General features: G+C 44.1%; 1 protein-coding gene across 1 annotated transcript; it reads right to left on the bottom strand.

The window, feature by feature from the left end:
• Positions 1–342: 342 nt before the first annotated feature.
• On the bottom strand, positions 343–1945 carry LOC143516128 (prostate-associated microseminoprotein-like). The gene is made up of 4 exons (XM_077007723.1): positions 1848–1945; positions 1653–1754; positions 723–831; positions 343–628 (listed from the first exon to the last, which is right to left on the bottom strand). The coding sequence occupies exons 2-4, from the start codon at positions 1744–1746 to the stop codon at positions 460–462; spliced, it is 372 nt and encodes a 123-aa protein (XP_076863838.1). The 5' UTR covers positions 1747–1754; positions 1848–1945; the 3' UTR covers positions 343–459.
• Positions 1946–12260: the final 10315 nt, after the last annotated feature.

The following is a 12260-nucleotide window of genomic DNA, read 5'->3' as shown; positions in this document are numbered from 1 at the left end:
CCTAAACAAAAGAAATTATGACTTACAATCCCCAATAGGGTGTTAGTTCTGCCATTTGGTTTGCTAAATACAAATGCAGTAGTTCATGAATGTAAAAACTGAATAACTAAGATGTAATCATACCATAAATTACAGAATGCTTAATCTTGATATCACATATTTTTTCTTTTTTCCTTTGAGCTTCTAATTTAAAGCGCACATTGAGGATACCTAAAATCGTATAATAATAACATGAAGGTCATCTGTTTTTGGCTAGCTTGATGTCATTATTTCAACCTCTATAGACTCACTGTTTTCTCATTTATTTTTTCAAATCATGATAGGACTTAAAATTAAAGGCATTTGTAAGGAGTTGGAAATAAAACTATAAAGAAAAAAGTCATGTGTGTCATATTTATTTAGATGTACAGATTTGAGATGCACTGGCCATTCTTGAAATTATCATTTAAAAACACTGTGTTAAAACAGTGGATCATTTTCTGATTTCCATGCAGGCATGTGCTGCTGCTTCCTCCTCTCAAAGAGACAAGGTAATTTACGATTAGCCTTCATTACCACAGCAATGGTGCAGGAGTCTGGCTTCCGAATGGCCTCGCACCAGTCAGGGAAATCTACAGGTTGCTTTCCACTAGGGGGCAGCAAAGAACAGGATGTTAAAGAATAAATGGCAAATACTCTTTAGTACTCTTGTAAATGAGTCTGCAAGCCCAACTGAGACTTACTGTTCACAACAGCCCACTCCAAATGGCTCAAAACACACACACTGGAAGCAATCGTCATTTAGCCAGCTCTCCCCTATGTCATACTGCTGACCGTTGTGTTCACACGTGGCTATAGGATTAAATGGAGGGGAGGGGTCAAAACCTAATGTAATACATCTCCAATATTCATATGTTTGTAAGACACATGATTACACTTAGTATACCATTACAGCAAAGTCCTTGACATTTTAATACTCTTAAGATATTCTTGTACACACAACTTAAACTTTCATGGATATTTTAGGCCATGTTCTCACTCCAGTAGAACCAAGTGTATGGGGCTTTGTTTTAATCAGCACATTAACAGTACGTTTATATATTAGTCTGAACAAATCATGCATCTAAGTGCATGTGCAAAAGAATAAAGCGTCCATGTGACACATATACATCCTGATGTGACTTAATAAACCAACCAGCCACTGCACCTACTTGTCTAAGGCTTACATTAATTAACAAGCCCATCTGTGAGTTCACCTACAAATGACGAGGATCATGTGAGAGGGTGTTTGAGTGATGGGTAGAGTCTCTGTAGCCATATCTACTTCACTGCACAGGAGTGTGTTTGAGTGATGGGTAGAGTCTCTGTAGCCATATCTACTTCACTGCACAGGAGTGTGTTTGTTGTTTTCATCTTGCATGTGAAATTGTGATGAATGTCAATCTGGATTGATTTCAAAGATGCATGAAATCTGATTTGTCTGTTCAGGTGACGGTCTCATGCTGTGCATAAAATATATGAAAATGGCCCAAGTTATATTTAGTGTTTTTTTTTTTTTGTTGCTGTTCACACTACCAAGCAAATAACAAAAAAGTTCAGATCTGGACAAGCTTTACCTACAGGGAACATAGAGATTCAGGCTAATTTACACTGGTTCTCATGTTAAAACGTACCCTTGACATTGAAGTAGCACTCTCCACTGCTGGAGACTGCAGGACAAGGCAGGATGCTCATCAAAGAGAAAACTGCCACCAAACGTGTCTGCATTCCTGCGTCTGTAATGTGAAACCTTTTTCTGTATAGAACACTTAGCTAAGATATGATATACAATGACATTTGTGAAATGTTTGATTATAAATGTCTCTTACCTTTGAGGAACCTCCTGTCTCTGTCTTTCTCTTGTTCTTGCTCCTGTAAGCTTCGTTCTGGGTTTTTATATGTACATCTCTTCACTCTCCCCTTGCACCCTCCCCACTAATGTTTATCCCCATTTTATTCCTTTCTCCCTTTTCATCACATTCACTCTTTGTTACACTTCCTTTGTGTGTGTGCAAACAGAGTGCCCTACTGCTGATAACGTGGGTGCTATTGTCAATCGTAAATGTCAGCTCAGCAACACATAGGTTAGTGTGATATGTTTCCATGTACTTGTGATGTTAATATTATAGTACAAATATTATAGGAAATATTTGGGTAAAAACATACCCCATATCATGATAACTGCTGAAATGTAATAATATTGAATATAATATAATTTTCTGTGGCCCAAGCAAGTTCAAGTAGCAGACAATTAGTATACTCACCACAGTTTTAAATACCATATTTTTAATCCTTTGAGTTTTTCTTTTGTGAGATTCGTCATTTTACCTGCAGTATTCTAGCTTACAGTATACATACATTGAACATAGTCTTTGATAATTCTATTCCTACATTTTGTGGTAGTATATGTAGTAGTCCGACATCTACTGTTGCATGATTATTCAAATCTTTGTACATTTATGCTAACCAAGGGTCAATATATTGTCCTATTCCTGATCACAGCGTTAACGTCATTAAAAGACTCCCAAGGAATTACTGTGTGACTAGTTACATTAAAGGGTCAGTATTCAACACTACGTATACACACACTGTCTCTGAATACACACAGATAACACTCTCACAATGTGCATTACCAATAATTGTGATATTAGGGCCAGATGTAGGTTTACAGATGCCTGAACTCAAAATTAGAAGGCATTTAAAATAGATTAATGTAAAATATTAATAAATGCAGTAAACACCTACTTACTGCTCATGACTGTCCATCAATCAAATAATAATAATCATGGGCATACATGTCTTTCATTGCCCTGACAGAAATATGTATGATTAAAAAAAATCCTTATTTTCTGTACTGCTCTCTTTTCAGTCTTGTGTTTCTTGTTACAATGTATAATAACATGTCTAGTATGTTGACGTGGCCTTCAGCTACAGCCAGGAGAGAGGTGAGATTTCTAGAGATATTGTGTAAGAATGAGAAAAAATTAAAAGAAAAAGGATAAAAGAACACAAAAGGCCACAAAGATCCTCTGTTCTACATTTCAGTCAACAGAGGGCTGGCGGTTTTCAGCGCATTTCATAATTCTAGTAGATTTCTGTCATTAGTGAGCAAGTATATGTAGCAGTACTAAGACTGAAAGACTGTAGATGATGGAGGGACACCTCTCCTATGTGACAATGGCTGCCCATATTGATATCTGATGACTCTTCTTCTGAAGTGTGAACGTTGTTGGGCCTGGCTTCCTTTGGTGGACTACCTTAATACCTTCGAGGTATGGCTCTTCTTCTTTTGGCGTCTGACTATTGGTGAGTGTTATGGCCTGAGAACTAACGTGCTCTGATGTTTCGTCGCAGTTCGGTGGGCGTGTGGTTGGAAATACTGTGCCGATATCTACCAATTGTGGGCCGTTTCCATTTGCATTTTGCGAACAGCCTTTTTAGGTAAAGTAGGCCCGCTTATTTTTAATGAAGGGATTTATTAGAAATTCATACTCCTTTTTTAAAGTCATCACGCTGTATGCTGAGGAATTCGCGGTGGTTGTTTGAGCTATGAGCGGATTCCAATCGCAAGGGGAAAGGAAGACAACAGCGTTATAGACTTTCTCCCAAAAATAAAGTTTGCCGTGTTGTTCCAGTAACACCTGTTGTGCTGCTGTTTTGTTTGGGGGGTGTTCGTGATTCGTGTTGTCCGAGCAGTGTTGCCAACTTAGCGACTTTGTTGCTATTTTTAGCGACTTTTCAGACGCTGTAGAGACTTTTTGTGGTAAAAAGCAACTAGCGACAAATCTAGCGACTTTTGGAGACTCTGAACACATACGCTCTTAAGCTGCTTTCCTCTGGGGCGGGTGCTGCCGTGAGCCCCGCCCACAACACTCAGTGCAGTCTCACACTCAGAGCAGACCCTCACCGCTCCACGTCCACACTGCAAATGAACTATGCATGCCCAAAGCTGCCGCTGACGCCCCGTATTTACAGAGTGGGATGTAAATATAAATGCTTTAAATCAGTGGTTCTCAAACTTTTTAGACAAAGTACCACCAACTGTCAAACGAAAAACCTCCACGTACCACCTACTACCCCCCCCCCCCCCCCCCAAAAAAAAAAAGAAAAAGCTGTTTGGCAAGTTTTAGTTGTTGACGGGGGGGGCGGGGGGGCGAATGTAAATTGTTACCGGGAGGATGTAAAATAGACACGAATTAAGTATTAGGCTATATCACGATGGTTGGCGCCAGAGCGAACTAGTAACTCATTGAATCATAGATGTGGATCAGAGGTAAATAAACTAGATTTTTTTTTGTCGACGTGAGAAATCGGATGTGTGGCGTGTGAAGACGGTCAAATGCGTGTGTCTCACGCATTTGGCAACCCTGCTCATTACACACATATGTTATAATGTAGTTCTCCTGTAGTTCGTGTTTGTAGTGGTTGGTACAGCACAAAAATTCTTCGTGCGACATGCCCTCATACGCATATCGCACGTAAACGAGCAAGTTGTCTAAATCTGCGACGTCTAGGGATTCATCTAACTGCAGTGAGAAGCATTTACTCATTTTAATTCTCTCGGTCAATGTTTGTCTGACGTTGTCCACCATTTCATCAATTCTGCGAGTGACCGTGTCGTTTGAAAGATGCACCAGGTCGAACTGTTTAGCGACATTTTCTCCGCACATAATACGAGTAATCCCTTTTAGTTTCTGAATTTCAGGACTTGTCATAATTCTGTTTTAATAAAAAAAATGTGTTGTGTAAAAAAAAAAAAAAACCTCAAAGCATCTTTTATTTTCCGAGTTCATCTGGCGTACCACCGCGGGGTGCTCTGCGTACCACCAGTGGTACGCGTACCACAGTTTGAGAACCACTGCTCTAAATAAATATAAATGTCTTCAGTGAGACATGAAAAGAAATCTCTCCATTTAACTCACACAGTCTCATTCATTCCTGCTAACTGCTACTCTTGTACTAACATTTAACAACAGCAAAAAAAGCTATTTATGTAATTTACGTAAAAATAATTTATACAAAGCATTAAAGTTATGTAGTTCTTTTGAGAAGTTACTGCCTATTAATTTGTAGTTCTAACCCCCAACGTAGTTGTAGTTCTCTCCCAACGTTATTCATTTACAGCTTCAAAAACATTTATTATGCAAATTAGGTGAGGACGTAATTTAGCGAATTCTAGCGACTTTTAGGACAACCAATAGCGACTTTCCTTACTGAGGAGTTGGCAACAATGTGTCCGAGTGATCGGTCGTTTCGTGCTTTTTATTGGTTGTCCTGTTATGTTTTTATGTTTGGTTTGGCAGCGATTGTTTTAGTTTTGCATGTTAGATTTGGTTGAGTAAGTGGTTTTTATTTCTTTTTTATTTTCTGTTTGCAGTGGCTTGTGGTGTGTTCCTGTTCTTTAAATGGCTTTGGTGCCAAACTGTGCTGCAAAGCGTTTGTTTTATGTGTTGAAGTGAGGAAGGTGTTGAGTTGTGTTGGCACGGACGTAATTTGGGGGGGGTGGGGGGACAAAAGCCGGTTTTTACAGTTAAAACCAAATATTTAAATAGTGACGAAGCCATGTCCCCCCCACTTTTTAATGGTCAAAAAACAAATATTTAAATAGCGACAAATCTAGTGCTAGGACCATGCAGAAAACGACAGCTCCGTAACAATTTACGTCCCCCCCCATCAACTATTTTCGTTCGACCACCCCCCAATCCCCCCCTGTCAACAATTTTTGTTTCATACTGAATGGAAGTTTGTACTGGGAACAAACCCAGAAAAGTCAAAAGGAATTTATTGAGAAAGAACATTTCTAAATAAACAAACCAGAGAGGCGCTCGTGAAAACAAGCCGTGTTGTCTGTTTCATCCTTTTTTAACCCTGTTTTTTAGGACTATAATCTGCCCATACGGGTCTCACGCTTGGGTTTGATAGCTTGGAGTATTCTGAGTGTGAAGTGTGGTGTGGTCAGTGGTGGACGAAGTACACCAATTATGTACTTGAGTAAAAGTAGTTACCTTGCATTGAATATTACTCAAGTAAAAGTAAAAGTATTCACCTCAATTTTTTACTTGAGTAGAAGTACAAAATATCTGCCTTCAAAAATACTTAAGTATTAAAAGTAAAAACCTTTTTTTTCTTAGCTTCACATCAAAACCCCTAGGCCTACTCGATCAACAGGTGAACAGGAAACAGTGCCTTACATTTGCCTAGCAAACACAAAATACACAAAACTAGCCTATATTATCCTCACCAGTGATGGCATAGTTACCTTGAAAAAGTAATCCGATTACTGATTACTCCTTTTAGTAACTTAGTTACGTTACTGATTACTTGATTTTAAAAGTAACTACGTTAGATTACAAGTTACTTTAGTAGTTACATTCAGCAGCAAAATTAATTTTTCCAATACTCACTTTATTGGAAGTGCATTTTTAACAATGTATTGAAGCAGGTTCAGTAACCGAGGCAGAAACTGCTTAATCCAAAAATCCAGAGGAGGGAAAATTTATTGACAACGCAACCCTGGTGCGTGCAGGCGCCACCCCCCAGTGTCACTTAAAGGGGTAAGACACCTTGAGTGGCCAAGTGTCTGTCCATTGCTACAGTATCTCCTGACATTACGTTTGTGTAGCTGCGCGGTATTATTTGTAAATTTATTAGTAAACGTAATACAAGCGAACTGTTCAGTCAGACAGCTATTTGTTGTGAAACGAAATACCATTACAATTTCAAGCATTTTAAAGTAGGCTACGTTAGTCAAATGTGAAACACAAAGCAACATTAAAATTCTTCAAGTAAATGTTCCTTCCACTGTTTTTGAGGGGTGTTTATACTACCACATATCGTTACGGGAGGACACTGCACAGAATGACTTGTAAAACGTGCTTGCGCTCTCACAGGGTCGCGCGCAGCGTGCGGAGTCGAGCGCTACGGTCAGACGCAAAAGTAGAACTGAGCCAAGAAGAAAGCAAATATATATATTTTACTAGGGAAAATAAAAATAGTAACGCACAGTTACGTGGATAAGTAACTTTAATCTGATTACTGGACTGGAAATAGTAGCGCGTTATATTACTCATTACCGAAAAAAGTGGTAAGATTAGAGTAACGCATTACTGACATCACTGATCCTCACGACATTCATTTCCAAACTTTATCCATATTAATAATTCACACTAGAAAGGTAGACAAGTAGACAAACCGTTTAATATGAAAACATAGTTCACCACCAAACAGAACAATAATTTCGAACCGGACACTTCAGTCCTAGCTTGGGGGACTTTTTCTGAGGTTCTACGTTGTCCACGACATGGCGGGAAAGGGAAGCTAGCAGCTCTAGCACGTAGAGCTAGAACTGTGTGCAGCCCTACCAACTGAACTCATAATATTAAACTTGGCTGAATAATTAATAATAATTAATATAATAATAATCAGGGTTGCCAACTCTCACACAATGAGCATGAGACACACGCATTGACTGTCTTCACCAGAGACCGTCTTCACACGCTCACACGACATACATCCGATTTCTCACACTGAAAAAAAAATCTAGCTTATTTACCTCTGATCTACATCCATGATTCAATGAGTTACTAGTTCGCTCTGGCGCCAACCACTGGCGATCGATCGCGATATAATACTTAATTTGTGTCCAACAATTTACACTCGCCGCCACCCCCCCCCCCCCCCCCCGCCAACATTTTACACACATGCCGCCCCCCCAACCCTGATAATAATAATTTTAATAATAATTTTAATAATTTTGCTTCGCCTCCTTCATAGGAATTAATTGCGAAGTTCGCTTTGCTTGGCCAAATTCGCGTGTATGTGTCTGTTGATGTGGGAGTCTCCTGTGTTAAACTGGCACTTAGCATCTCCACAGATTGCAATTTGGGTACTAGCACACTGCTTTAGATAAAAGCATCTGTTAAATGTAGTCTATTTCAATGTGATATAATTAACCGGGGTATATATACCACCCTGTTGGTAGTACTCATCTAATGGCGAACTTACCTCGATGTGTTTTTTCATGTTTGACGCGAGTTCATAAATGATGACAGCAATGTGTTCTTCGGAATGCAAAGGAGGAAAACGAATAATTTTTCTTTTCGAGGAATTCAAACATTTCGGCTAAATAAGGCCAGGGGTGTTGGGGGAAGACATCTGTTACAGCCATGTCAGATCCACAGCCAATTAGCATACAAATCTTAATCTCTTACTGAGCGCTGATTGGTTATAGTCTGTGACACGGTACACTTTGACCTGTCGGTATTTTATTAAGCGTTGATTTAAAAATTAAAAAGGAATGAGATGTTTCTGTAAATGTAACGAAGTGAAAAGTAAAAAGTTTCACTTTGAAATGTAGTGAAGTAAAAGTATAAAGTCTTACCAAATAAAAGTACTTGAGTAAAGTACAGATACATGGAAATGTTACTGTAACGTATAGAACACGCTGAGAGGGATCCTGATGCGGAATAACACGTTCTTTATTTGAATAACTCTGTACAACAAGCCACACGATGAGCAAAGTGACGTATGGCAGGTGCAGAGCAGTAGCGTGGGAGCGGTGGTCAGTGCGGTCCAGGGTCGAGAGGCGAGGGCAGAGTCCGGGAGGTATCCAGGGATCAGGCAGGAGACGTGGTCTAGGGGACAAGCAGAGTTCGGCACACAGAGAGACAATCAGGAATAACGGCTTGGTATGCAACGACATGAGGCAATACTTCGCAACCAGGAAGTGAAGTCTGGGTGCTTAAGTATGCCCGGAATGTGGGCGTGGTGGTGAGACAGGTGAACGTGATTATGTTATCTGCTATTCCTGACAGTACCCCCCCGCAACGGAGCGTCTCCAGACGCTCCACGCCGCGAAGGCGGCCGGCCACGGCCCCGGGGGGCGGGGAAATGTGGGTGTGCAGCGTGAAAGTCGGCGATGAGCGACGGGCAGAGGACATCGCGAGCGGCTACCCAGGCTCGTTCCTCGGGACCATAACCCTCCCAGTCGACGAGATACTGGAGACCCCCACGCCGTCGACGTGATTCCAGCAGCTCCCGTACTATATACGCAGGTCGGCCGTCAATGTCCAGGGGCTCGGGGGGGCGATCCAGAACCGGGGCTACAGACATGGGACTGTAGTGAACAGGCTTTAGGAGGGACACGTGGAAGACGGGATGGACGCGGTATTGAGGGGGCAGCAGCAGTTCGTAGGAAACAGCGTTTATCCTGCGGGTAATCTTGAACGGCCCGATGTATCTAGACTTGAGCTTATGGCAAGGCTGGCGTAGGTTCAAGTTACGAGTGGAGAGCCATACTCGCTGACCGGGGTGATATATGAGCGCGGGGAGACGACGGCGGTCAGCGTTCATACGACGGGTGTGGAGCGCGCGCCGCAGCTGAACGTGTGCGAGCTCCCAGGCGCGGGCACTGTTCTTTAACCAGTCATCCAGAGCGGGGATGTCAGAGGGGGTTTTATCCCAGGGGAAGAACGGCGGCTGGTAGCCGTACACACACTGGAAAGGAGTCAGTTTGGTGGATGAATGTATGATGGAATTGCGTGCGTATTCAGCCCAGGGGACGTACTTGTGCCAGTCTTTCTGGGAAGAGCAGTATTGGCGGAGAAAGCGACCTAGCTCTTGATTGTAGCGCTCCACTTCTCCGTTGGATTGGGGGTGGTATCCGGAGGTTAGACTGGCGGTTATTCCGAGTAACTTGCAGAATTGGGTCCAGACACGGGAGGTGAATTGCACGCCTCTATCCGATACGATATCCTCGGGTAACCCATATATCCGGAAGACGTAGTGGAACACATCAGAGGCCATCTCCATGGCAGTGGGCAGTTTCGAGCGAGGGATCAGACGACACATTTTGGAGAACCTATCCACCATCACGATTATCACCGTGTTACCGCCCGAGACAGGCAGGTCCGTAACAAAGTCGATGGCCAGATGAGACCACGGACGGCGGGGTATCGGCAAGGGGAGGAGCTGACCAGTGGGCAGTGCTCGGGGTGTGCGCGATTGCGCGCATACAACACAGGCGAGTACGTAGTCGCGAATGTCCTCCTCCCAGGACGGCCACCAGTATTTCTGGGCGATCAGGTGTTTGGTGCGAGTTATACCAGGATGACCCGTGCCCGGCGTGTCGTGTGCGAGTTGGAGGAGGCGTCCCCGGAGCGGGACCGGGACGTATTGTTTTCCATCGGGACTATCTGCAGGGCCTGGGTCGGCGCGGAGGGCTTCCTCCAGTTCGTCCTGAACCTCCCACCGGATGAGGTAAACGAAACAGGATTCTCCGAGAATATGGTTAGGTATCTCGCCGCTCGGCGTCTTCTCGTGAATCCGGGATAATGCATCGGCCTTGGTGTTCTTGGATCCAGGTCGGTAATGTACTGTGAATCTGAAGCGGGTGAAAAACAGCGCCCATCTGGCCTGCCGGGGATTGAGTCGCCTCGCGGACTTGAGATACTCCAGGTTCTTATGGTCTGTATATACCTGGAAAGGGTGCTCTGCTCCCTCTAACCAGTGCCGCCAGTGTTCGAGAGCCAGTTTCATGGCCAGGAGTTCGCGGTCGCCCACGCCATAGTTTACCTCGGCCGGTTGTAATTTTTTGGAAAGATAGGCACACGGGAACAGTTTGGGTAGATTGCCTTGTCTCTGTGAAAGCACTGCCCCCACGCCAACGTCGGATGCATCGACCTCAACGATGAAAGGTAACAAAGGGTCCGGGAGATGCAATATGGGAGCGCTGGTGAACGCAGTTTTCAGCGCTTTAAACGCCTGTTCCGCTTTGGGTGTCCATATGAAGTGGCGCTTCTTCCCCCCTTTCAGGAGATCGGTAAGGGGGGCCGCCACCGAACCGAAACCCCTGATGAACCGACGACAGAAGTTGGCGAATCCGAGGAAGCGCTGGAGATCCTTAACGGAACGGGGAACAGGCCAGTTTGCGACTGCGTCTACCTTGTTGTTGTCCATACTGATGCAACCCGGCGATAGGGTACAGCCAAGGAAGGAGATGACAGGTGCATGAAACTCGCATTTCTCTGCCTTCACGTACAAGCCGTTCTCTCGCAGACGCTGGAGGACCGAAGAGACGTGAGTTATGTGTTCCTGGATAGAGGGGGAATAGATCAAGATATCGTCTATGTAAACAAACACGTATTTATCAATCATGTCTCGGAATATGTCGTCCATGAAAGCTTGGAACACTGACGGGCTATTAGACAGCCCGTATGGCATTACTAGGTACTCATAGTGCCCCCTGGCGGTGACGAAGGCTGTCTTCCACTCGTCACCAGCGCGAATTCTAATCAGGTTGTAGGCACTCCTGAGATCAAGCTTCGTGAACACTGCAGCCCCCATTAGTCGCTCTTGTGAGGCAGAGATGAAGGGTAGAGGGTAAGCATATTTAGACGTGACAGCGTTCAGGGCTCGATAATCAATACAGGGACGTAACCCCCCGTCCTTCTTCTCTACGAAGAAAAACCCAGCCGCGACGGGAGATGTCGACGGGCGAATAAACCCCTTCTGTAGGGCCTCACTGACATAAGATTCCATAGCGGCATCTTCTGGGCGGGAGAGCGGGTACGGCTTAGTTCTCTTGGGCAAGGTTACCCCGGGAAGGAGGTCGATGGCACAGTCGCAGGTTCTGTGTGGAGGGAGTAAACTGGCACGCTCCTTACTGAATACGTCAGCGAATTCTCTGTACTGCTCAGGGACCGCATCGGAGAGAGGTGTGTGAGGACTCTCAACCATCGAGGAGCGAAGGGGTAAATGCATACAATCCTGCTGGCAATGCGATCTCCACGCAACTAATTCGCGACTTTGCCACGAAATGACAGGGTCATGTTCTCTTAGCCAGGGGAAACCGAGGATGACAGAATCGCGAGGAGCGGAGACCAGGAAGAACTGCCTCATCTCGGTATGGAACAGCCCGACACGGAGGAGCAAGGGCTTGGTACGTCGGTCAACTAATCCGGTACCTATAGGTTGTCCGCTTACTGAGTTAACTCGGAAAGGGGGGTTTACCTCCTCAACGGGAATGTTTAACGATCTGGCTAGTTCGCTGTCGAGAAAGTCCCCTCCTGCGCCTGAGTCAACTAACGCTGAGTAGCTGCGAGTTACACCTCCCCAGGTGAGCTGTATAGGTAGGTTAAATTGGGAATTACCACAAAGAGAAAGTAATGGAGGGCTTACTTTTGCTTGAGAGGGGGAATTCCCACGGAGACGAGGTGGTCGTGTGGAACATCGGTCTCGGAAAT

This window comes from Brachyhypopomus gauderio, chromosome 6, assembly GCF_052324685.1.
Source record: "Brachyhypopomus gauderio isolate BG-103 chromosome 6, BGAUD_0.2, whole genome shotgun sequence".
NCBI classification, from domain to species: domain Eukaryota; kingdom Metazoa; phylum Chordata; class Actinopteri; order Gymnotiformes; family Hypopomidae; genus Brachyhypopomus; species Brachyhypopomus gauderio.
The sequence above is the reverse complement of the archived record's forward strand: the minus strand, read 5'-3'. Positions and strand labels throughout refer to the sequence as shown.